Raw genomic sequence first — 27,754 nt, forward strand, 5'->3', positions numbered from 1 at the left:
TCAGTTACCAAACAACGCCTTCATGCAGAAGCAAGGTGCTACACTGATGTGAACTGCAAGAACTAGAATGCATTGGGGTCTCATTGAGGGCCACCACCTGAATATTAATAATGCTGATGCTGTCTTGTCCAAGTGCAGCCACACCTTCTAAATAGGCAGGCATGTTGATGCTATACCGACATGGAGCCGGGCCCCGTGATACACTTCAGACAAGCACACTTCATGGGAAGACACTGAGTGTGCTATATTAACAGGGTCAGACTGGGACCAAAAATAGACCAGGACACCAAAATAAAAGTGACCCCATTAGCGAAGCAGATAGCTATATATGTGTGAATATCAGGAAAATCAACAGTAAAACTGGCCTAGCTGGCTAGAAGATTGGCCCACAACTGCTAAAAAATCAGCCCACACACTGATCTATCAAACCAGTCCATCGGGCACTGCCTGATTGCCCTATAGGTCAGTCCAGCCCTGCATACTAACAGAGGCTTGTGCGGTGTATGTCAGATATAAACAAGCACACATGGTCTAAAACTGAAACATCAACCACCAAGTGCGTCACTTGTACAGGCATGGAGTAGAAATGGGGGAAGGCTACGAAGATGCCAATTACAGATGTTGACAGATGACTAAAAGGCCCTCCATGACCCAGGACCAGCCTACATCAACCACTACCTGAACTTCCACCAACCTTCCAGACACCTGCGGCCCGCCTCCCTCGCACACACCCACCGGATCTGCTGAAGCCACAGTGGAGGACGATGCTTCTCCTACCTCACCGTCAAGTACTGGAACCACCTTCACCTTCACCTCCGAACATTATCCTGTCTTCTGGAATTCAGAAAGGGACTCAAGACCTGGCTTTTCGACTGATCCCAGCAAGAACCCAGCACCCGGATACCCTTGTGGGTGATTAGACGCGTTTTACAAGTTCAAGCTGATAGCTTAATTGATTGAAACATTAGTAAAACATGCAGACTGGTGCCAGACTCACATGCCATAATGATATTGGAGAGACTGATGGGCACACATACATTGAGACAGTGCGGCAAAAGCATGAACCCTGTGGTCCTATCTATAATCTGCTAATTCTTGCAGCCTAACATTGGCGAGTGCAGACAGGCACTCTGCCTGAGGAATATTCAGTTGCGGTGCACATGCAATAAAGAAAGCCCCATCAGGATGCCCTTCCCCATGCAGAAAGTTGTAGGGAGCCTTTCAAGCAGTGCTCACAGCAGCCAAATGTTTTCTCACCACAGAATGCACATATGATCCATGGGTTGCCATTCAGACTATCTTGTGGTGGGCTTTGCGAACAAAATATCTGTCTCTAGCATACTTTACTGTGCTGAAAATCCGAAGAATAATCCTACTCGCCTTCTCTACTATAGGTCCCAGCACAGGGTACCACAATTGTGGTACAAATTCACGAGCCATGCGATGACTGACTAATCTATCTGGGAACGCCAGGCAATGTTAATCTCTCAGAAGGCACCCTTTTTAGGTCGAGCAGACCTACCCTCAATGCGTGAGCATTGATGGTGTCTGCTTCAGACCTAATGTTACCCGTATTTAGGAATGTGGACAGCAATGTGCCACGCGCTTTTCCTTTCCAGTTTTCACCGCGGGAGCGCGCGTCTGAGCCGCGCTTGCGCAGAGTAACTCACAGCCCTTGCTCACACACAGACACAGGCAGCCCCCACTCCTCTGCATGCACGCACACACACACACAGACGCGCGCATGCACACGCAGGCACACACATACAGGCACACGGCACACAGCACACATCCCGGCACACAGCCCCCCCCCCTCCCTCCCTCCCCTCCCTTTAACTCACCGGAGTCGGACTCGGGCTCGCACCATCTGTTAAGGGAGCCCGCAAAGCACTCGAGGTCCTCTGGCACTCTCCCAAAAAGCGGAGCTCTCCCCATAGGCATGGGGGCCCCGCAGTCTCCCCGCTGGTCTTCACTCGGGCCCCCTCCTGGGACCCGGGACTTCATGCGGCACTTCTCTTCTCCGGGCTCGCGCTCCGACCTGAAAACGAAACTGAAGAGTGGCGCGCATGCGCAGGCAGCCCCCGCCCTCCCACTCCTCACAGGCCGGCGAAAAGCTGATGGTAGCGCAGGACTGGTTTTTATTTTATTATTTTCTGTTATTTCACAGTTGCAGTTGACAGAGATGCATGTAGTTTGTACTGATGTGGGCAGAGGACACTGGTGTTGTTTTGTGGGGTTTAATGCTTTTTTTCCGTTGTTTCACGGAGTCTCCTGGTACGTAATTTGTGTTGAATTTGGGGAAACACCATTTAGCAGCTTTCATGTAATGCTGCTGGTTTTTGATGCTGTGCAGGTCCCAGCAGTGAGCCTCAGTTGGCCTCACGCAGTCCCAGTAGCTTTCAGATCGTGAGTCAGCAGTCCTTGTTTACCTCCTCCATATCATGCTAAAGTCGCCGATAGAAGTGCAGACAGCACCAGAATGTTCTCTGGGTCGTCTCTCAGGTGAGCAACTCCCCTCCCTCCCCCACAAGCATGGAGCGCTTTAATTAAACTAGGCGCTTTCGGATCATTCTTAGTGTAGAGACAAAGTTCTCGTTTGAGAGTTCTGGACACAAAACTGGCGTGAAGTTCAGAGGCATTGGGTGTGGGCGGCCTGACGAGGCGTTCGAGGGCGCCACATGTGGTAGCGGGGCTCTGTGTTTTATCAATTGTAATGGCGGATTTTAGGGGGAAGAAAAGTGAGTTTTCTCTCCATGCATAAACAGGCCAATGAGCGTCTTTTGGCTGCAGACGGGACGGAGTTTTGTGGGTATAATTGAGCTTGTGCAGAGCTCTGTCCAAGGTGCACTCGTTAGAGAATTGCAATAGAAACGGGAGGAAAGAGATTATTACAGCCTTGTGCCGCGCACCATCTGCCTATGCTCCTATCCCTCTTACCTGTTCCTCTTAAACCATTGCATCTTTAGCCATGGGGGACACCTCTTTGGGGATGGAGAACTGCATCTCCATGAGAGGTAGGGTTGCTGGCAGGGGTTCATAGGCAGAGACACCTACTGCTACAAGGCTGGTGTGAGGCTGGCAGTCTCTCCAACCCTGAAAACACTTTGATCAGCCTCCTGCCTCCTAAGAAATCCCCCGGTCCACTGCAGTCTAAAAACGGCCTTCCCTCATTCCTTCTGGCACTTTGTATATTATGTCATTAATAAAGAGAATATTTTCCCCTTTGTATTGTGACATAGTTTTTGAGTTGCACTGCTTATACAATTTGTGCAACCATTCAACAACACCTGGTTCAAATATGTTCTCTCAAGGTTTCAAGCTTTATTACAAAGGTAACAAAAAGATGTTCATATTTCACTTCTGTTCTTGGATTTTCGTCACAATAGAATACACTGAACATAATCTTCACTAAAGTTATTAACAAAACTTTATGCTATTGCCATTATAAATTACAATAACTTTTATTTAAGTATTAATTATTGAAAAAAATGTAAAGCCTTTGTTATTTGTAATATCAATACATGTAAGTCACGTAAATACAACACATATTACATTACAAATGCTATAGGTGTCACATTTGCAAAAGTTATAACTATTGGCATTGTAAATGACAAAGCTATTAATTTTGCTATTTTCAAAAACAAAACATAAATAAAAAAATTGTCATTTACAATACCAACAGCTCAAACTTTCCTAATGCGAGACCTATTGCATTGCAAATGCTTGTTTTAGAGTACTGGCATTATAGTCCCAAAAGCGTACTCCCCTAAAGATGCATGCACGGTTCCAAAGCCGACTCGCTGCAAATCTGGTTCCCATTTAGAACGGGCACACTTAGGGAGCTGCAGATGGGAAGCATGTGTCATTTGCATAATTTTCCTCACTCTGCATCTGATGACGTACGAATGGAGAAAGCACAAACACAGTACCCATCAATCCTCTAGAGCTTCAGTAACTAACAGGAAGCTGCTGGCTGAGGGTCTGTGTGACAGGTAACAGAGTTGAAGATTCCACCCTCCTTATGGTCCTTATTCCTCCAAGACCCTCTCTAACTTGCTACTGAAGAGGGCAGGGAAGGCGTATTAACCACAGAAATAAACACAGCTCTTGGAGAGCCCGTTTGTTTTTTTAATTTGTAGAAAACGTTTGAAATCCATTCATCCATGTGCCTGGGGTTGCAAAGGGCAATCCACAAATGACAGCCATGCTTTTTGTGGCCTCTTTTGCCAAACTACATACAGAGACAATGGAGGGTGAGTGTGAGAGGCTACAGCAATCATACCGATAACAGAGGCTGGTCGGCCAGGGCTGGAGCAAGCACACGGGCAACAGAGAGAGGTTGGGAGGAGCTAGAGAAAGCACATGGACAATGTCGGGAGGTGGGAGGACCGGAGGCAAGCACCAGGAGGATGGACTGGAGGGGATAGGACAAGCACACGACTAATAGAGGGTGGGCTGGAGGAGCTGCAGGAGGCATGCAGACAATGGAAGGTGGTAGGGAATGGGGCAAGCTCACTGCCAACGGATGGTGGGCGGATAGGGATCGTAGAAAGCACACATACAAAAGAGGGGCGACAGGAAGCCCTGGAAGAAGCGCATGGACAACAGAGGGTGGGAGGGGCTAGGAAGCGTGGACAGAAGGGGCTGGTGAAAGCACATTGACAGTAAAAAGTTGTCGGGATGGGAATGAGGAGGACATGTAGTGGGAAGAAGTACACACATTTTCTCATAACAGGCAGTGTGAGACCCAAAAATTAGTACTTTTGCTGAGGATTGGGTGTACAAATACATCATCACATAACCAATATATAATTATGGTTTATCTATGGGAGACCTTTATAAGGACTGCCTTCATATGACTCAGTTCCATAGTAGACTTTCCAGTTTGCCCACACCTGGTCATGTTTCATAGAACATCCACAGTCTGTAAAAGTGTTTTATTGACTTCCACTTGGCCAAACGTGGTACACAATTGGCTCCCCACATTTGGCCTATGTCTCCCTTGGCAAAACCAATTTCAATCCAATAAACAATAAAATCTAGCAATCTGTTTGAAATTTCTCGAACATTTTCAGGAGAGCCCAACGTGGTGAGAGAACAATTCAAACATGTTTGATTTCAGTAAGGGTGCTGGCGACCTCAAACCAGTATGTTTGCAATGTCCCACACTCCACACTAAAAGCAAGAAATCTTGCTATTCCACACTGCACTGCAGGTATATTGGATATTGCCTGCTTCATTTTGAATTGCTGATGGCTCATGTCTGTCATGTGTTGCTATTGTTCTATTCTGGAACCTTTTAATATTGTGATGTAAGCGGCTGCTTGGACTGCATTAAAGGGATAATGCGTAATGTAGCCTCCGTTCTTGTAATGAAATCCTTGTGAGGGTTATTCACAAAAGTCACTAAATTAAGCTGCGCTTAGCTCCTCTGGTAGCTTGGCACAAAAGCAGTCAGGCTTAACTTAGAGGCAATTTATAAAATATTTATACAGAGCTTAAACAGTAATTAAGACAAAACAAAACACAAGATGAATCCCACACAAATTAAATAAAATAGAGTAAATTCTAATAAATTATTTGACACCAAAATGACAAAAATGTAATCACTGGAAACGCATTATGAATTTTTAAAGTTTAAAATGTAGAGTAGCGCCTAAAAGATCAAAAGGGCCAACCGTGGACATGTAGTTGCGCGAGACTTGGGAAAAGTCTAAAGTTATGGACGTCCACGATGGAGTGTGGTTTGCATTCACGAAGTGGATGGGGCCCGGTCTCAGCTTACCTTCAGACTTAGAAGAAGTTTAGAAGAAGAATTACTGAGATGGTAAAGTTCAGCAGAGCAAGGAAGCCAGTGAAGTTAGAGGAGGAGGTCTCATCGTCAGGGAGCCGTTGGACAAAGTCGCAGTGAAGATTTTTATATTCGGAGATATTTGCTTTTTTGGAAGTCAAAAAACTCCAGTGGGGTAAAGCTGCAGGCTGTAGCCGACGAAAGCTTAACGCGGCCGGATACCCCTTGTACGAGGAACCACTGAACAGGATTTGTTGGTGCAGAGAAGAACATTCTGGGACCTTACAAATGGGGGTGGGGTCGCACACTACTCACACACCAGCGGGATCGCCCTTAAGGACTGTGGTAAGTGTAGTTCGTGTTCCGCGATGCATCTTCTTTCTATTCTCTGCTATCTTCGCCATCCCTGGACACGTGTTTCGGGGTATTTACCCCTCATCAGCAGGGATTATGCCATGTTCTGAGGTTGCCGGTGGCTGCCAAATATTGCCAGGTTTAGTACCACTCAGGCGCGCAGGTGCGGGGTCCCAGGCTCGTCAGCCAACTGCTCGAGTAGTGTGCGACCCCACCCCCAATTGTAATGTTAAAGCTCCCCCGCCTGGGTTAATCGTTTGCGTTTCCGTGGGGCTTGTCAGTAATACGGACAAGTTTGTTGACCGGGGTTTGTCTCCTTTCAATGGGCGGTATCTCAAAGGATAATTCTTCCCGCTTGACAACAATCTGCTATGAAAGGGAGCTTCGTCAATAACGTGCACTGCCAGGTCGCAGGTGTCCTCACCTGGCTGCACAGGGAGTCCTTGGGGCACTTCGCCCCTCTTCCAAAGGAAAGGCTACTGCACCCAATTCCGATCAGGTCGATCTGCTGCCAACTCAAAGGCTGTGACCTGGGCACAGTCCCAGGAGCCTATCTGCCATATGAGGCCTGGGCCAGTGCAGACACCCCGGATAAAGACCCTCACTGGTCCGTCCTGTTTCTCAGGCCAAGGGCTCGCAGAGTCCTAGCCCGACACCCACTTCCTGACACGTGCCAGCCAACGCTGCACCACATCACTGTTCCGCTCCCAGCTGAGGCTTAGGCCCAGCTCAGGGTCCTCGCTGCTGTTGCGTCAGAATTCTCTCCAGCGTGGCATAAGCTGCACTTCACCATGTCAGGCCTGCTGTCTATGGCTTGGCTTTCTTGAAGAGCCCCACATAGGCGCACTGCGGAACAGGATTCTGACGGATGGATGCTGTGCCTGTGACAGCATTAGAAGAAGGTGTCCGCCATCTTGTGCTGCTCACCACACCCCATGCTTCCCTGTGGAAGGACTTTTAAAAATAAATCCCCTTCAGAATAGCAGACAACTTTCAGTTTGGAAGGTGGTGACCAGATGGCTGAAAGGCCCACAACACTGAAAATTACCCCCATCGACTCGTTCACCCTTGCTACTCTATATTATTGTTCTGCTGAATGTTGCTGTGACATTTTTAAACAGAGACCACTTAAAATAAGCAAACCTCGACAAATTCTCAACATCCTGGCAATCTAATTTAGAATACTCACACAAAAATCCGAGGCTTTTAAGCTTTGCTGGTTCACTCATGATAATAATATTATAGTTTGCTTTAATCCAAAGTACTTTCCACAGATCGTTTTATATACTATTACAATTTTCCAATACAAACTGTCAAACGTTTGATCAACCCCAGAAGGATGGACGGCAGAACCATCCCTGTCAGATTTCGAACATATGGGGCTCGTGGTCGCTCAGACGCCGAATCCCTTGTTCTTTGTGACGTTGTAAGAAGAGTGATCCCTGCACGCGCCTTTGACGCCTACACGTGGTTTCCTGAAAGAGCGCGCGGATCTGCTTTTGATTTAACGCAGCCCCCTCATCCAGCGACCAAGATTTCCAGATGTTGAGGGCCGGGGTCGAGACAGGAATAGGAAGACTGCTGGGGGCAGTAAACGAGGCTGGAGGAAGTCAGGTAATTGGAGAAGCCAAACGCTCCATCATCCGTCCCGGCCGGAGCAGCGCGCGCTCAGCCCTGCGCAAAGCAGAGAGGAATGCGCGCGCGCGCAGGAGGCAGACCGGAAGCAGCGTCCTCTGCAGCCCCAGATGAAACACCCGTGACATTGATTTTACAGCTGGGGCCCCTCTGAGGGAGAGGCGGAAGGCGGGAGCAGAGCAGGTCACGGTGAACTCGGCCTCAAGTGCCGGCTCTTTGTGGAGGCCATGGGTGGACCACCTCTGTCTGGAGACAATGCCGGAGCTAGAGTCGTCGCACCCAGTGAATTTAAAAGCAAGAGAGTGACTCACGGGCCTCGTCATGCTTTCATTGTAGCCTATGAGCGGAGGAAGGTTCTCGAAGAAACAGATGTGCTCTTCGGCTGCGAATACGCTCAAAAACAGAAGTAGCTGATGAAAAGACTGTCTTATAGCCAGTGGCTGTGTTAGGGTGGCCAACTTTCCATTATCACTTTATATTACACTTTGTGCCCGCAGACACAACTCTGCTCGGGCCAAAACACGGAAGGAGCCTTCAGAAGGCATTCATTTGGGGTGGAGTGTGAGTCACTGAGTGCAATTTGGAGGGTTCGTTTCCTAGTGCCCTCGTCTAATACAGGCCTTTCTGCATTTTGAACATACAGGTGTGGTGTTGAGTTTACAAAGTAACCACCTACTGCTCCGAGACACAGAGAAAAAAAGCCTTGGGGTTTACTCCTGCCCAAGGGAGCAGCCAGGGAAAAAAGTACACCCTCCTGTGGAAATGATAATGTACACACGTTAGTGGTTTTAATCTCTTTATTCCCGGAGCGCCGGGAGATTGCCTCTACTTGCTGCGGTCGGCGCCAACACAATCCGGCCGCCTTCCGCTTCCGGTGTTCCCCCTTCCTGTTCCTGCTGCGGAACACTAGAACGTTACCACATATCTCCCCCCTTTAATCAACAATTAAACAGTATGCAAAAGTCTTACTTCCAGTCCACTTCATAGTCCTTGAACCTCTCAGGTACCTTTACTCTTCTTCCTGCTCGGGTCTCCACTCTCATTGTTTCTCTCTTTTCCTGTCGCCTTGCTCTCCGTCTTCTCCTTTGCTCCTTCTTCTTCTCCATCCTTCATTACTACATTGCCTCCATCCGTGTTTCTACTTCCTTCCTCCGTACTCCTTCTCTCTTCCCTTTCCCCACCAGCCGTCGGTATCTCTGTTCCATAGATCTCTTCTCCTTGCCTTTCCCGACTTTCACTTCCTCCGTCCTCGAATACTTGCTCTGCTCCTTCGTCTACGTCCTCTTCCCACTTCAGTATTTTGCTGCACTTCGCCATTCTGTCCATGGACCATACCTTTCCGTCGCTCAGAAGGGCTGACCGGGCAAACGGTTCTACCACCTTGAGTGGTGGTGAAAACTTGCTTTCTCCTTTCCTCTTCATGATAGCTTGCTTCACTCTAACCCAATCACCCTTGGCTAGTTCTGCATCCCTGGTGTTGCGTCTCTTGTTGTATTGTGCAGTGTAGATTTCCTGTGCTCTCTCCAGATTCTTTCTGACTATGGCAGGTGACCACTTGCTCTGTACCACCAATTTCCTCCATGCTGTGTTGTCTTTGGTGAACGCTTCTCTTCCTCTTAAGACCTTGAAGGGGCTGTAGCCTGTGCTCCCTGGTGTGATACGGTAGGCCCAAATCATTCTCCCAGTCCAGTCCATCCTCAATGGCTGCCTGTATGGTGCCCATTATCACGCGGTTGAAACGCTCTACTTGGCCGTTGCCCGCTGGGTGATAAATGGGCGTGTGCTTTACTTCGATGCCGTTTCTGTTGGTAAAAGCAGTCCACTTGTCTGACGTGAACTGGGGGCCATTGTCGCAGGTGATGATCTTCGGAATGCCTTCCCTAACAAACGTGGCTCGTAAGAAGCGAATCACTGCTTCGGTGTCTGCATGTTCTACAATTTCCAATTCCGGCCACTTTGAGTATTTGTCAATGACCACAACTGCGTATTTCTGAATCCCTTCTTTGTCTAGGACAGGGCCCATTATGTCCACAGAAATCATCTCCCAAGGGCCATCTGGAATGGGGAATTTTCCTAAAGGCGGTCTCAGCATACTCTGAGTCTTGTCAGCCTTCGCACATGACTCGCACGTGCGCACATGTCGTTCCACCTGTGCATCTATAGCTGGCCACCAGTACGCTGTCCGGGCCAAAGCTTTCGTTTTCGTAATCCCTTGGTGCCCCTCATGGAGTAAGGACATCAGGCGATCCAGGATGTTCTGTGGTGGGACCACTTTGTCACCTCGGAGTAGGAAAACTGGGTTCTCTGCCAACGACAGTTCATCTCTGACCTCCCAGTACCTCTTCAATTCTTCCTTCAGGTGCCTCTTTTCTGGCCATCCGTGTACCACATACCCTTTCACGGCCTCCAGATCAGTCTCTTCTATGTAGGCTTTTTCCCAGTCCTGTGCACTTATGACGTTTTCTGCGTCCTGGATGGTGGCTACTACGTATCCTTCCCAGTTTTGCTTCCTTTCACTCCCTGCCTCATCCATGGCCGCCGCCCTACTCAGGAAGTCCGCCACTTTGTTCTGTGGTCCTGGTATGTGTTCCACTTCATAGACAAAGTCCAATAACCTGAGGGTCATCTTGGCGATTCTGGGCGTTGCGTGATCATGACCGCTTGATGTGAGGACTCGGACTAACGGCTTGTGGTCTGTCTTCACTAGGAACTTGGCTCCCCACAAATATTGTCTAAATTTCTCCATCGCCCAAACCACAGCCAGCATTTCTTTCTCCACCACGCTGAACTTCTCTTCGTTAGGGGCCAATGAGCGGGAAGCGAAACAGATGGTCGACAGCTCGCCTGACTCCTCCTTCTGCATCAGGACTGCCCCTAGGCCTCGGTCACTGGCGTCTGTGGTGAGGATGGTTTCTGCCCGCGGATCGAATCCCTTGAGGGGAATGGCCGTGCTCATCTCCTGTTTGAGGGCTTCGAACTCATTTTGTTCCTCTTTTCCCCACTGGAATCTGTTCTTTTCTTTGAGCAGTTGCCGAATGAAGTGCGTTTTCGTCGCAAAATGAGGAATAAACTTGCTGTAATACTCGGCCATTCCCAGGAATGACCGAACATCTTCTTTCTTTTCCGGAGTAGGAGCCTCTAGGATGGCCTTCATGTTAGTCTTCTTGGGAGTAATGCCTTGTCCGCTCACCTCGTGGCCGAGGTATGTGACGGATTGGACTCCTAACTTGCATTTGGACCATTCAGCGGTCAGTCCGTTGTCTTGCAGCCTCTGAAGTACCTTGTGGAGCTTCGCGTTGTGGTCATGCTTGGATTTCCCCATTATGAGGATGTCGTCCTGAAAGAAAAGGACATCCTTCAAGTCCTTCAAAAGTTTGTGCATGATCTTTTGGAAAACTGCTGCGGCCGAGGCTAGGCCGAAGGGCATCCGCACAAATTCATAGCACCCAAATGGAGTGATAAATGACGTAAGGTGGCTGCATGATGGGTGAAGCTTCACTTGGTGATAGGCCGATGATAAATCGATCGTGGAGAACCATTTGACGTCTTTAGTCATCGTTAACATCTCATTGATGCGTGGCAACGGGAATTTGTCTATGATGATGTTTTTGTTTAATTCCCTGAGGTCCACACAGAGACGTACCTTGCCATTGGGCTTTTGTGCTACGACTAGGGGCGAAAGCCACTCTGCGCTCTCGATAGCTTTGATGACACCTTCCTTCTCCAGTCTGTCCAGTTCACTTTGTACAGCCTCTCTGCTTCGGAACGGGATATTTCTCACTTTGTGCACCACCGGAATGGCACCCTCTTTCAACTTTATGAGGTGGGTGTATTTTCCCAGTTCCCCAATCTGGCCGTTGAACACTTTGGGATATGCCGACAGCCATAGCGCCACATCTTCCTTTACCTCCATGTCCATGAGCAAGATCTTTTCGATGCCTCCCGGGTTAAGCTGTATTCCTAACGCCCCTTGGTCCTTCCAACTCAGTACCGATGGGCCTTTCTCCGCGACGTACAGTTTGCAATTCGCATGCCTGCCTCTAAATTCAAACATGAGGGGACAATACCCCAACATGGGAATCTTCTGCCCCGTGTATGTGACTGGCCTTACATCCATGGGCCGAAGAGTCTCTTTGATGCGTGACGCAAAGTTGTCCTCCCAAACTCGCTTTTGAATGATGGAAATGGGCGCCCCACTGTCTGCAATCATTTCAAGTGGTATGCCCCCAATGTGCATGTCGAGTCGGGGTCTGTCTGAGTTCGAACCGTCCATTTCTAGTATTTGGACATCTATGTACAGGAACTCCTCATCTTCCGCCGTGTCGTCCTGGTCGCTATTTTCCTCTTTCTGTTCTTGGTCTATTAATCGTACCATGGCATTCTTGGGCTTCCTGCGACACACCTTTTCGTAGTGTCCGAAGATATTGCAAAAAGAGCATTTAGCTCTAAAGGCGGGGCATGCTTTGTCGTTGCCCAGATGGGCATGGCTACCACACCTGTAGCATTGGGATTTCCCCCCTTTGTTGGACTTGCCTTCTGTCTGGTGTCTGGTAGAGTTGTCATATCTTCCGCCTCCTTGGTTTCTCCTCGTCTCGTTCTGTCTCGAACGTTCATTTCTATTCGGCGCCGTTATCTTACAAACTGATTGCGACTCTTGGGCATCCTTCTTCGCTGCCTGAGCGCACCTTCTAGATAACTCCGCTTTCTTGACCATTGCCCACATTTCTTTGAGTGGGGCATCACCATTCACCCACAACTTCTCTTGAATGTGGGAGCTTGAAGTGTGCATGATGATCTGGTCCCTGATGAGTTCATCCTGCAGTCCGCCAAATTTGCAAGTGAGTGCCAACTTCCGTAACGCCACCACGTATTCGTCCACCGTTTCGCCGCCTTTTTGCTTCCTTTGAAAAAAATTGAATCTGTCTATGGCGACACACACCACTGGTCTGTAGTGTGCGTCTAAGTCTGCGATGGCGTGATCGAATACTTCAGCGTCACCGGCGTCTCTTTCACTCTTGACTATGGTGTCATACACCCTGAGCCCTTCTGGGCCTAAATTGTGGAGCAAGATTTTTTTCTTTCTTTTACTGGAAAACGGGGTGTCACATTCCTCTTCTAGCGCCTCCAGATAGTTAAGAAAGTACCTTTTCCAGTCTTCCCACTTTCGTTCAGGTTCGCCGCATTTCGTCAGGAATGGTACTAGTTGGGTGAGAGACGTGCTCTGGTTTGCCATCACTGGAGCGTTCCTTCTGTGTCTCGCCGCAGTGTCTGTCCGCCTGGTCGGGCTCCCTGGAGCGCCCTGCTCCCCTTCGTCTTCTCCTCTATGCTCCTCGTCACTCTCTTCCCCTTGTCCTCTTGTCGTGGGGTGTGGGGTGGTCTGTGAGCTGCCTCCTGTGCCTGGATGTGAGGAGCCTGATGCTTCCGCCCGTACCTGCTTCTCTGCCAGGGTGCCTGGTTACTCTGCTGGGACCCCAATGGTCTGCTGGTCCGGGTTCTGGGTGCCTCCGTGGTGTGGGCGGTCCCCAGTTGCTCTGCAGCACCCTCAGTCCTTCTGGTCAGGGTGAGGTGGAGTGGAGGCACTATTGACTGTCCTGGACGTGGATGGAGTGTTGCGGTGGCCTCAGGGGTTTATTTGCTCCTTGCGCGCCAATTTCCTGCTCCTCTGCCACGCTCCGGTTCAATTAGGCTTTCTCACGCGGAATGCGTGTGCTCGTGGTGCTGCCGTAGCGTGTGTTCTTGGGATTACATCCCATAACTCGTCGCCATTGTGGAAATGATAATGTACACACGTTAGTGGTTTTAATCTCTTTATTCCCGGAGCGCCGGGAGATTGCCTCTACTTGCTGCGGTCGGCGCCAACACAATCCGGCCGCCTTCCGCTTCCGGTGTTCCCCCTTCCTGTTCCTGCTGCGGAACACTAGAACGTTACCACACCTCCCCCAATCTAAACTGCATTTGGCATGGTCTCGAGTAAGTGAACATCCAAAATGCGAAACAAACCTAGAATTCAAGGGTTTGGGTTTTGTAAAGCACAATTATCTAAACAAAATGTATTTTAAAAAAAACATATTTTCCAGGCACCCCTGGAGGAGTACTAAACAATCCAAGCATGAACATCATTTGGGATCGCAGCGGCTCCTTTGCGGCCCCTGGCCTCAGAGAAGGCAAATATTTTGCCCCTTCTGATGCCATGGGTCGCAAAGGAAGTGCCAGGAGTAGCAGGGAGCAAGCAAGAGGACACAGCTGCTACCCCAGACTACCTCCAAATGCCAAGTCAACAAATGCTGGCCTCTCACACCAACCTTATGATCTTGCTCACAGTGTGAGAGGTTGGTATTGCTAGAGGTTGCCTAGCCAACCAGCCAGCCAGATTATCTCACATACTAAACACCAATTTATGAATTGCTATAGGCAGCATCACCTTTCTGTGGGTTACAAAAGTCCCTCAGTCTGCATCATTTTCTGTGATGAGTGAAAACATTGTGACATTTGGTGTTTTGACTAGCTTGGTACGCGACACAACACTTCAATTGTGGGACTATCTTGCAGAAATAAGGATTGTTGGGAATCCAAGTCTAAATCATGACACGCTGTGCATGAACTGGTTCAGTATATACCATACTTAGACACACAGTCCCTGTTTGTGCCTGCACACCTAGTTAATGGGGCGTTGCAGTACAAACATGGGCAGTGGGCTTGTTACATAATGCACCTCCTGTTATTCAGCACAAAGATTCCCTTTAGGGTGAAAATGCTCTTTACAAATACATGTTATGCTACATTACAAATTTCCTGGAGCAGAGGAGGTGGCCTCAGATGCCATGTAATCTTGGGAAGGGTTGGTGTCAGATTAGTTAGCATGTGAAAAGCTCTAACCCATGCTTGCAGCTCTGCTAGCAACACCTCCCCCCACCATGTCCCCTCCAGGGGAGTCTGCATGAAACCGTTTTAATGATTCCTGCCTTCGCTGGTCTGTGATCAGAATCTAAGCATGTTTGCATTTTGGGTCATCATCATTCAAGCTTTATTTCAGTCATCTCGACCATGAAAGTACAAGTGCGCACAGTACAGAGTTGGAAAATTAAGTTCATGCGAATAATACATTAAATATATTACAATCATAAAAATGCAAATGCATATAATAGAAATCTTCCAGTTTGAATACATGTCAAAAATGCACTAAATACATTTCTCAAATCATTAATAAAAAATATATCAATCAGATAAAAAGGCAATTAGGATAACAGGTAGAGTAGATAAAAAAAGATATGGCCAAGATAAATGGCCCTTTTAAGTGTATTAGGGATCCCCCAGTGAAATTACTATAGGAGAATAGAACCTTGTACTATTTTGCAAAGGCCCAGCGTTATAGCCTAACTCTTGTTTAGAGTGTTGGGAGGGTAAAATGGATTAACCATAAGGCACACCAAATCACGTCTTTTGTGCGTGCCTTCTGGTTATCCACATTTTTCCAAGAAACTTAGGCGCATATTATCAAGGGATTTATCTCCGCTTTTTTGGCTCTAAAAGCCAAGAAAGCGGAGATAAAATTATGTCCCTATCAGCAACAGGGTGCTAACACGCAAATTCGCATGTTAGCACCCTTTTTCTCTACGCTTCCCCTTGCATCTTTAATGAGATGCAAAGGGGGCGTTCCAGAGAAAAATAATAGGAGAAATGTTGTTAAGCGACATTTCTCCTATTATCAAGGATTTCGCTAACCCTGTTAGTGATAAAAAAAAGCAGCGCTAACCGCGGTTAGCGCTGCTTTTTTTACACCTGGTATTTTCCTGACTTAGCCATGATATCCTATAGAAGATGGATATCATGGCTAAGTTTGTGAGCCCCTATCATCAAGCTAAAGCCAAACTTCGAGAGATTATCGTTGGTTTTCCAGCGATAATCTCTCATTTGGCGCGAGGATTTTTATCACTTGTGAGATAAACCTTGCTAATAGCAAGTTATCTCTGCGATAATTGTACAATATTCCAAAATGTAAACAACTAAAAATGTGAACTAGATCTGCAAGTAGATAGTTGCTCAATGCTAAGGTCACCTTGCAAGTGCTAATCTTCTGCCTTAGAAAAACGGTTTTAAATAAACATAAAGATAATAAAATAAATATGCGTATAAAACATAAACACCCATATATTGGTGCTTATATATACATATATGTATGTACATAACTGAATATTTGAGCTATTCATACATATAGCAGCTTGCTCAATTCTAAGGTAACTTTGGAAGTGCTCTCTCTCTCTCTCTCTCTCTCTTTCTATCTATATTAGCCCGTTTTAGCATGCTGCTGCCTATTGAACAATAAAAGGTGAAAACAGTCGTGGGATGCGGTGTCCTCATTGCGCGAGCAGTTTCAGTTGGAATATATATATATTTATATATATATACACACACACACAATGTAATTATACTGCTGATGTAGTAACTCCCAATGCAGTGTACACAATATACTGCCTCCTAATGTAACCTTTAATATACTTACATACAACCATCTACTGCAGTACATATTAGCACTGTGAACGAGACCAGCGCCACCCTTGAAAATTCAGATGTGTGAACTGAAAACTATGATTTAATGAGCTGGGGGTGTACTACTGTACGTAGGGAGTAGGGAGTGGGCCAAGCGAGGCCGAAGAAAATACCTCTGCACTTGTCTTTAAGTTTTTCATGGATGAGTTATGAAGACTGATGATCAATGAAAGTGGTCTGTGGATGCATCTCATTTGGAAATGTGTTGGTTAAAGGCACATCGCTACGTGTCACAAGACTGGAGACATATAATATGTGGCGTTTTAACAAAAATCAAAGCTTTATATTTATAGTTTATATTTCCTTCAGTATTCATATAGGTGCATTTTAATAAAGTTATGTTTAAGACAACAAAATAGATTTTGTTGCCAGGTATTGCTGTTTCGATGTTAAAATGATCAGACCGTGGTTTAAAAAGAGCTCTCTAGTGGCTTTGCGGAATATTGTGTACAAAGAACCTTTTAGCAAAGCATTCTGGCCACCTGACATGCATCATCACGCCCATAAAAGCTGGAATCTGCAGGAACGCTACTGTCTGTGCATTTTACTCTGCCTGGAAACGCCCAATAGAGCTACACCGGCCATCTTTTATATGTGATTGAATTGTGTCCAGTGCAAAATATATTCCAGATGTTCCCAGAGGTGTTTGGAAAATCTGAGCCATATATAAATACACTTTGTTCTTCAGGTTGCAAAAGTCATCAGTGAAATATTCAAATAATATTTCTCTAGATACAGGGGTGGCTGGAAGTAGAAAGTTGAAGGTAGGCATAATTTGGAAGTAGGGATGACAGTTTAAGATGATAAGGCCCTTGGGAGTGCTCAGTTTATGTCAAGCTAGCTAACATCCTTGGGCATAATGGTAACTTGTGCAAACATGGAATTCTTAACAGCTCTAACAGTAGAGTCTGTCTTGCAGAAGGCTGGAGAGGAGGCTAGGATAAATTCTCCGGATGAAGTTTCCTGCTCTATTAAGAGTCCTGCTTTGTGCTTGGAGAGATTATTGAACTGGCTCCCCCTAGAGGCCAGAATTCAGCTGAAACTGGCATGCATCACACACAAGGCTCTTTACTCAAACTCCCCTGCTTATCTGGCACAAAAACTAGTGATATCTGGAGGAAGCAGAAACTCCCGATCTGCCAGAAACCTAGTTCTCCAACCCGCCTTTTTTCAGAAAACAAGAACCTATAATAGGGTATTCACCGGGACAGCACCCAGAATCTGGAACTCTTTCCCACCCGCCATCCGAAGAATCCCCTCTCTAGCACGTTTTAAGAAAGAGGCCAAAACCTTCCTCATGGGTAAATTCCTTGCCTAATGCCTGCCATGCCTAACCTCAAATCTGATGTTTTCTAAGACTATGCCTGACCTCAAATCTGATGTTTCTTAGACTATCGCCCCTTCCCCAAATCACCAACTCTCCCACGGAGAATCTACGGGCCTTCAATTTTTCCTTAACAGACTTTAAATATGATTGCAATCTTACCTTTGTATCCCCAGTTTCCCCTATGTTTCCCTACTCCCCGCCCCTCCCCATCCCTTGCACAGTTCTGTATTTTTCTGCACCTTGACTCTGTTTGTACACTTCTGTATATCCTGTAAAGCGCTCTGGTACTCTCACGGGTCAAGTTTGCGCTCTATAAAACACTAAAATAAATTAACTTTTCTAACAGTAGCCAGCCTTAGGGGACCAACACTCCTTGGGTCAGATTTGAACACCAAATACCAACGATGATTAGTGTAATGGTAAAGAACTTGATTAAACTTCTAAGCAGAGAACCTAATGGTCTATAGGTCTGTGGCTCGTGCTTAAATAATATTAATGGTAGGATTGTTGCTACTGCATGCAGCTTATAATAGCTTTTTGCTTCTAGGATATCTGTAATTGGATTGTAGGCGGTGAAGAGACTCCTTGAGTATCAAGTCAATCTCTTCTCCCTTCTGAAGTTCGGGGAAGTCGCTCAGCAAACTGGTGAGGACTTGATCTGAATTAAAATAGAATAGCATTTCATCCCATTGTCGAGCGATGGTTCTTTTTTCGAAATGTTTTCTTTTTCTCTCTGTGTAGGGTAACACTTTCAGCCTCGGACCATTTCTCTACTCATCTTCTCTACTGTTGCAGCAGGGGGTCATTTAGATCATTTTCAACCCATGGATAGAACCCTTTTTGACAGGATAATTGCCATATCTAGAAATCAAATGCCTGATTTCTTTGCCTAGGGATGTTTAAATCGGCCTAGCAGACATAATTCTGGTGTGTGCAACCCGGATCTACTCGGGGTCTCTAGCTGATTTGCGATATTTTCCTAATAATTTCCTAATACCAGGCAACTCCAGACCATATGGAGAATCCTGCGTCTGGTTGCAAGCACCTAAGACGATGGTGTAGGGTTGTAAATTCAAAAGAGTTATCTAGTTGCAAGGTATGTTCTGTGCAAGTAGTTAAATTGCGTGTTTTTGAGCAGGGTATTTCTAGTCACCTTGTGGGTGCACCTTAGTATATGTCCCCATGCTGCATCCTTTAATTCTTGGCCTAAGGCGTTCTCTAACTTTATACCAGTCTCGTTCAGGTTGTACGTTGTCATGTTTACAAGGGCTCTGGCTCTGTAGAACCAGCTTACCAGACTTCTCCCACATCCAATTGTGTAGAACAATTGTAGGACCTCTGGGTATGAGATTCCATGTCTGTTTCTCCCCATCTCTCTCGGATTGTGATTTTGAGCTTGTTGTGTTGTGGTAATTGACCCCTTCCCTTAGTAGGCCACTGTTTTTAATGAGGTCTTGCATGACCTAAGGCTTGTTGACACATAGCAGCTGTCCACTACCAGACGCCAGCAATGGCTTTCACTGTAATGCATTAAAAGGATTGAATACAACTTTCAAGCCCATCTAAAATTACCCCCTTGTGTTCCCAAAAAACTGAACTGTGCTTACAACCCGTTTTGATGCTAAATGAAATGAAATATTAGTAAACCTAAGATTAAACAGTCTATCAAAATAAAAATAAGAATTACAACTTACTTTAGCTGCGCTGCAATTAAAGGTTCTAACCGGAAATAATGTATGTGTGTTTGTGCATGCTCAAGAGCGTGTGTGTAGGAGGTATAGGGTGTGTGAGCTTACTTGTCTAAGAGTGTTAGTGCCTGTGTTAGAGTGTGTACGTTTGTGGGTCTGTGTGCAAGCTGGGTGGGTCGAGTGAGGGAAGTCAGTGTGTAAGAGTATTTGTGGGGTAGTGTAAGTGATGGGGGTGCATACGTGCATTCTCTTGTGAGAGTGAGGATATAGGTGAGGAGACGTGGAAGGCGCGGCGTAGCCGTGATTGCAGCTTTATTACTATCTTCCAGCTTCTGGATCAAAATGTACGGGAAAACAGATTATTACTGAGGATAGAATACACATAATGCTACAGGCTCCATCTTTGACACTGCATGGGTAGGTTCGAGTTGAGAACCTGAAGGACTCGCTTGCTGGACTGCGGGGCATTTAAACACCTCTACCATCCCTGGCACTCTGTCTCCTTTCCCACGGAGGAACAAGGCAATTCATTTTCCAGATGCCCACTATTGGTGGGATCATTTATGTTTTAGGGGTGTATTAATCCCACATATGCACGCTACACTATCCTGGAGTCAGTCACAGGCCCACAAACGTATCCCTCATGTTTACAAGAAGCAACCAGCAATCTAAGTTAGAATCCAAACTGTGCATTTAGTGGTAAAATAAGAAAGGCTTGGAACAAAAATCCAACCCTTGTTGAGTCATCCCAGTGCCCACATACATTTATTTATTTATTATTTTTTTTTTTTTTGTAAGACCTTTATTGATAGAAATCGCAGATACAACACAACAAAGAGCCCGAGGGCTCACATATACAGTACGGTGCAATACAGGAAGCGCAAAGGATCCGATTCAGGAATATTGAGGTCTAATTTTCAAAGTTCTTGTTCCGAAGGATAGACAAGAGCAGGATATCATAGCACAACAGGTTGGTTCCGGTCTAATACGATCAGAATAGATAAAAGCACAGTGTAACAAAAAAACCAGAATCGCTGCGTACCACCTAGGAGATAAACGTCTAAACCCAGAAAGAAAGAAAAAGAAAAAGAATAGAAGGCCCATAGAACCAAAAATAAAAAACAAAAACAAACCCCCCCCCCCCCCCCATCCACTCCCCACCCTGCACCCCTGCAGCTGGCTACGGCCTACCCCCCCCTAGCAGTGTGCCTGTCGCCCAATAAAAGGAGTCCCGAAATATAGAGAGTAAGAAAAGAGTCCTAATCTAAAACTCTCATAAAAGAAAGAAAGGCGGGGAGGAGCCCACCACCCGTCCCTCGGCTCCACCCTCCCGTAAGGCCAATAACAGCGCAAATATGGCGTCCAGCGGTGGCAAGCAGTACGAGTAAAAGAAGTTGGAAACACATAGGCAGCTCACAGCATAATCAAGGGTAGCAGTCCACAACCCACATATCAGTCCCCGGTATCACCCTCCCATAGTTCCAATAGTGGCTTGAAGCGTAAAATCCGTTGACAATAAACATTACTAGCAAAGCAATTTATAAAGCACGAAACCGGCAGATTGTACAATCAGAGAAATCAGCATGTCGCATATCCAGCTCGGTCAGCAACGAGGAACCCATCAGTCAATGATAGGAGGCGTTCATCCCTGTCCCGTTTTATCTCGTTCACCACTGCTTACCAAAGTGTCCCAAAAGAACGCGAACAGCAACCCAAAAATGTCAAATCGATTCAACCACCCAAACGTGTCAGCTGCGCGCGAGTCCAATGGTCCCATCCCGGGCAAGAAATGAACCATCCCCGTGGTATAATGCGGAGCCGAGCCAGGAAGGAAATTGTCAACATCCAACAACGTCCGAGGTGGCCCCCGGGCAATGGGGAGTATGGCTAGGGGCGAGCACTCCCGTCGCGATACCAGTCCGAGGTCTTCACGTCGTCCCAGACATGCAACATCCTCAGCATGGTATGTTTCGAGGTTCGGAGTCTCAGATCCGCCATTATAATGTAGGGCAGCCATCTTGTTGGAGACGGACGTGGAACAAGGAAAATCGCTATGTACCTGTAAATCTTCCATTCTCAATCTTCCCAGTGCGCTCACGATATCATCCACCGTGTTGATCAGGGTTTGAACAGAGTGAGCCATAAAGTGACGGAGGGAGAGAACAGCTGCCAAAAGATCGCCATAACCCAGGTCTCCTCCACTCTCCCCTCCGAGTGCATCCCCCTGCGCCACAATTCCGCCATCACACTGTAGCCCAGGCTCCCCCAGGCTGTATTCCATCATGTCCGCTGTAGGCGTGAGTGTGGACACTCCGAGTCAGGCCAGGGTACTCAAGGTGGGAAGCCAAAGTTCCGTGCACTATTATAGTAGCAGACGATGCCAGTATGTTGCCACAAGCTAAGACCCATAGAGACGTTTTCCTGCAAAAAGTAGCGGGAGTAGAAATTCGGGAGCCTCCCGCCGATTGCGGGACATTACTCAAGCCGTTTCTCGGCGGCCAGCAAACAGGGCACTTGCAGCCGTGCGGTCGCCCCGTACAAAGAGCCAGGCACGATTAAATCCGTACCTACAGTCCAACGGGGTGTGCGTGCTGAAGTTCAGCCGTCTCGCACATGAAATGATCCGACCGGCTCACCGCGATCGTTGGCATCCCGTGTTGTGCACTTGGTAGCCGGCCTCGCTACCCACTCGAGGCCCTGGTCTCAGAGCTGCTGCGGCCGCAGAGTTCAATCGGTCATTTCTCCCGCTTGCAAGGATGTTACAGCCTCAGGATTTCTCCGTGGGTCGCCGGAAGTCATCACCGTCCACAATTCGCCACTGCGGTTCAGGATAGCCGGCAGGATTGCTGCACAGGAGGAGATGGTCCTCGGAGCCGAGGGACTGGACGTCCTACCCGGACGCCATCTTGGCTCCTCCCCCATACATTTATTTTTAACACTCAGCCGACCACCAGCGGAAGACTAGAATATGCACCAGCAAACCCGTGCTTCAGCACAGGCATCTTGACTTCAGAGTGAGTATTTCTGTGTTAGGTAGCCACCAGCTTGTAATACAATCACAGCTGTTTAATTAAATTACCCACAGTGAAAATAGGTAACTGCAATGAAAGCTGTTCGATAGAAGGCCAATATGGAATTCTAGTGAGCATGTGTGTGTGTGTGTGTCTTCTCTGTGTTGTTTGTGTGCGTGTGTTTTTATACACACATATAAGACCCTAAAATGTGCCAGGATTGACTGAATTATGCAAAAAAGATAGGACATTTGTGATTATATGGCTAGAATGACAAACGATGCCGCATATTATGCAACTAAGGTTAAATTATGTGTTGCTTTCACTGTCATTATTGTGTAGCTATTTTGACACAGTGCATACATAAGGTTTTTGTTTCAAATACGGAGGTTTCTCAAGCAATAGCGCAGCACATATTCAGCAAATGCCATGCAAACCGTTATCCACTAACAATTAAATCCGTTGTCCCGCATGAAAGCATAGGGGTGCACTGTCATTTAATACTGCTCTTTTAACTTACCAGAGTAAAACAATTTGTGCAAATCAGGTACTGTGTTTCACTCACCCGGGAACAAATGTAAATGCACAAACTTCTTTGAAATAAATGCACCTCTAATTCTTCCCTTCTCACCTATGTTTAAAAATGTATCTTCTGGAAATGTCATTTTTTGCAGCAGAAACAGCCCTCAGAACAGTATTATACTTTGGATTTTAATTATTATTACTTAACTATTACTTGAGGGCACTCTGAGGATCAAGACACTCAATCTTAATGCAAAATTCTTGGAACTCTTTGGTCTGAGGGCCTACTTGGCACAGGGCATTCTCTATAACCTGGACATCCCATTCCATTCAAAAGCCTTCTTGTGCTTTACTGACTGATTAACTGATCTGGATATCCCCTCTAAAAAGAAAAGGACTATCGATCGATTAATGAATCTGTTAAGGGGATGGTTTGATGGGCATATAAAGTCCAATTGTAGCAGCTTCTTTTGTCTGGGGTATTTACATTTGGCCCATGATTGCCATATTCATTCCAGACCTGTAGGCTAGCCACATGGAATGCATTGAGATATAATGATGAAAAATGATGAAAGTACATATAACATACATGTAAGCCTGCAATCCCTGTATAAAAGACTGCCTCCATTTTTCTTATTACAGTTGATTTGTGACATCTCTAATCACTTCTAATAATAAAACGATGTAGCCGTTTACATGTAATGACCGATTAGAACATTGGAATGTTGAGAGCACCATTAAATACAATTACAATATAGTTCTGACATCTTAATACCTGCTGCCAGAGCCAGTTGCCAAGGTGAAAGGCAGGTCATAGAGAAATATTACAGCTGCAGGTTAAACAAATTAAAAAGAGAACTGGCTTTTCATTCTGCTGATGTAGATTTATGAAATTAATAGTGTTCAGCAAAAAGAAGAAAATTATGGAGACACGTTCATTTTTTTGGGTACTATGGGTAGGAGATGGTCTGCCTGCGTGTTACTACACATTCTGAGCTACAAATGCGTTTAATCTGACTTACATTAAACTGATTCTAATATCTTTTTTGCAACTTATTACTAGCTACTTGTTGGTGTGTTTAATTTCACACAGTCACACAAAAAGTAATGGGAGGGGGGCTGGCAAAAAGTCTAACCATTGCCAATCACTCGGGGTAGCATTCCAACCCATTGTTTTTCACCCACTACACCCCTGTAGACCAAGGCCTGCCTTATGCAAAGCATATGGCTGGGTCCAAACGGAGATGGCATGTTGTGCAAAATAACAATGGACTGGGAAGCATCCAGAGTAATCAACAGTGGCTGACATTAATTGAAACATTCCATCTATGGCTTTTTTGTATACTTCAGTGCAATGCCCTTAGTGTGATGGGAATGCCCAGACGTGGGTCATGTGCTCAGTGTGCTACTGCAACCAAGCTGCGCCTCACTGTCGAACCCTAATCAGTATGAAACCAGTCTTCTGTTTGGTCTGAACTGATTTGCATATGTTAATGTCCAAACTGAGTGGTATGGTGTGCAAACTAATGATGTACTGGGATGCAGCCCGAGTAATTTCCAGTGGCATTCCACCCATCACTTTTTTGTATACTTTTATTTCACACTACAGATTTAACTTTTATTCTTTATATATACACAACCATTCTATCTCTTTACTATGAAAGATCAGGAGACCAAGATTTAAGTAGTTTGTGAGTAGAGTAACTGTGTGACCTTGTTCCCGTATATGGACACTGAACTCCTTGGTGACTTACAATATCATTATAATGTACAACAGGATATACTTTATCCCATATATAGACAGAATGTATCGTTAAAATTGGACACAAATCTAGTGTTTTCTGACCAATTAGTATTTAAGTGAACATTTACTCAAGATCACCAAACCTCAGGTTCTAACATGAAATAGGCTTTTGCTTGGTGTTATTCCTTTAGCAGACAAATATTTTTTGGTAATATTTTGACACCTGATGAAGTACGTTCTGTCACTTTGATCCTGCTATATTTGGGAGCAATGTGGAGCTGGTAACGTTGGAGGTGGCGAGACAGTTTGACTTTTGGTTTCAAATGCATCCTCTTGGCATCTCCCTTTCCCCGGTCTGAAGTATACGCAGTGCCTATGCCACTTCAGGTGATGTATGTGGCTGTGGCTGAGACTAAGAGGTGATGAGCTACCTAAACCCCAGGTGATGTGCGTGTTTATGTGTTGATCACTGTAGTATTGTTCCTATTTGGTCGATGCTTTATTCCCTGGATTGTTCTAATCCTTGATTCCAGTTTCCTGATTCCTGATCTACAGGAAATTCCTTGTTCCTTAAACTAGCACTGTCCTGCAGTGCTTTGTTGTTTCCTTACAGCATGAGCTAGCACTATTTTAATGTATACCTTGTTTCTTGAATGGCTCCTATTTCACCACTTATCCGTTTCCTAGCCCCTGTCTTTCGTTCCCTCTTACTTCCAGTTTCCAGTGTGCCACCATCTTATCCCTCGTTACCAAAGATATCAGCTCCACCGATCCTGTGCATGTGTATCCTACATGTGGATATTTACAGTCAGCATCTTAACAGTAATTGTGGTTGAGGAACATACTGAGCTGCAGTGTCAGTCTTATAATGTGTACCCCCCTGAATGCTTTATCCCACATTCCCTTTATTAATATTGTTATAAGTAAACCTTCCACATTCTGGTTTTAGGTGTTCTAAAGTTGAATTGCCTCAAGTGCATGTTCCTTCTCAGTTTGACTATGTTACCTTGGTCAGAGCTTCCTTACTGGATCTCTCTTCTCCTTTTATTCCCTGTGTGATCTTGGGCAACTCTTTTACCAACATTCTCTTTACTTTTTCAACCCTGCCACCAGTCCTGGTCAGAACCCTAACAGACTGACACTAAGAGGAGATCAGTCTACCTTTTCTCTGGAGCACCAGAGGATTGGTCAGTGAGTTAAAATCTCACTGCTGAGAACTATGTTGAGCTTTCAGGTTAATGACTTAAATTCCGTAGGGCTGACTCAGACTTCTATTCTTCTGAGTTTGATAAATTGCATCCCACCAAGTAGTATACCATGCTCTCAACAGCAAATTTGTGAGAGCAGACACCAAGAAAAACGAATTATGAGCGTATAGCTAAGAACAAGTTTATAGATGCTCAGTACAACCATGGAATACATATAATTTAAACAACTGCCTTGCATGAGAAGGGAGCTGGTGGCTGGATGAACTGCAAGAATAAAACATTGTGGCTCAACCCATTTCACCCATCTCTTGACTAATTTGAGGTACAACATTTACAAAATATAACTGTTTAGTTTTCGGTGCAGTGCCTTTGGAAGTTCTTCTTAGAAAAAAACATCTAAACTGGCACAAATAAGCATTACCATTATATCAATGAATACCAAAGTGCCAAGACACCCTAAGAGGTTGTGGTGCTCTCCATAAATAAAACATAATACTAATAAGTCAATCCTGGACCGCAAGGCAAGTTAGGCCTTTGGGCTTCAGAGAGCTGAAAGAACCAGATAGTAACAGAATATTTGGAATCTATAGTTTACCAGCCCTCAGCTGGTCATAGAGGACTTTCCACTTGTGCGCAGGTACAAAGAATAAGCAGCTATTCTATAACAGCGCTTCTATAATGTGTTGGTGGGTAAACCTACGTAGGCATCTTCCTATATGATTCGGATAGAAAATATCACAGTACACTACTTTATACGTTCATTTCTCTGTTGCTACTCACATTCTTCGCTCTCCACTGCGGCATAGTTTCCCTTCTCCTTGAAGCTGATATTTCCCAAGTGCAGCACCCCAGCCACTATCTGCAGCACCATTGCCTGTTCCTCAGCAAAGATCCCAATCACATTCATGGCATGCTGCAAAGACAGAACATGCACATTAGCATCCAGTACAAAGATCACAGGTGTTATTGACATTCTCCTTTGTAAATGTACGCGCAGGTATAGGTCGTGAGACGCCAACTTGCTGCCAACTTGTGTTGCCTTTGCACCAGTAAAAGCTGTCTTGGAAACGGGTGGATCGTGGTTACTTTGGCCCGCTGCCCTACTTCTGATTAGATATGGACTAGTGCTAGCTGGATGAGGGTGGCTATCTGTTCCTTTCTGAATCTCAAATGATCCTCCCTGATACACCACAATAGGGACCCCCGCAATGCCAGTGCTCCTCCCACGCTTAGTTTCTTAAAGTGCTAGGCAGTGTTAAGTTTGCAGATCCAGATCACATCTGTCTTTCTGTGGTGTAACCTGCCAGTTGAATATATCAATAGAAGATGGAGAGTGGGCGGAGATATCCCCAGGCTGCTCTCCGAGTCAGGCAAAGGGCTTTAAAGTTGACCCAGCTCCTGCAAGGGGTCTGTTTAGATCTTTAAAGGTATTGAAGAATGCTCCAGGGATGGGCCACAAGATCAGATCACACTTTCTCCTATAATAATAATTGAGCATGCACGACTATCCTGTTGTGAAAACACGCACCATGGTCTCCTGAAAGTCGCGCTTGTCGTTAATGTCGTCCACCTTGTAGGATCCAGACTGGCTCAGGTAGTAGTAGTAGTCGATGGTCGTGATGCCCAGGCTGTTTCTTTGCTCTGTGGATGCCCCTTCGATGAGCTGTTAAGGAAAGAAAGCACAGAGTTTACATTTAAGGCAGAGGGCCAAAGTGAAGCAAAACAAACACATATTGGTGGAGATTAACAGGTGCAGCGTTCCAGGTGTGCGGCAGGGAAGGTAGTGACATTACTTGCGTGCACTTGCGCCCTCTATGTGGAATTCTACACAGCGTAAAACTCCACAAAGGGAGAATTAAGACTGCACACTTTTTTGGTCACTGATTATTTTCCCTTGGAGAAAGTAGTCGTCTGTTTTTTGCTAGAA

At 46.0% G+C, this 27,754-nt stretch overlaps 1 protein-coding gene across 2 annotated transcripts in view; it reads right to left on the reverse strand.

The window, feature by feature from the left end:
• Positions 1-27,754, reverse strand: part of MYO1E (myosin IE) — a 616,637-nt gene that overhangs the window by 271,194 nt on the left and 317,689 nt on the right. For both annotated transcript variants that reach the window (XM_078685186.1, XM_078685185.1), the window contains exons 8-9: positions 27,356-27,490; positions 26,608-26,740 (exon numbers count right to left, since the gene is read on the reverse strand). In XM_078685186.1, the coding sequence (XP_078541312.1) occupies positions 26,608-26,740; positions 27,356-27,490 (268 nt within the window). The remainder of the gene's footprint in view (positions 1-26,607; positions 26,741-27,355; positions 27,491-27,754) is intronic.

Source organism: Lissotriton helveticus, chromosome 3_2 (genome assembly GCF_964261635.1).
Source record: "Lissotriton helveticus chromosome 3_2, aLisHel1.1, whole genome shotgun sequence".
Lineage (NCBI taxonomy): Eukaryota > Metazoa > Chordata > Amphibia > Caudata > Salamandridae > Lissotriton > Lissotriton helveticus.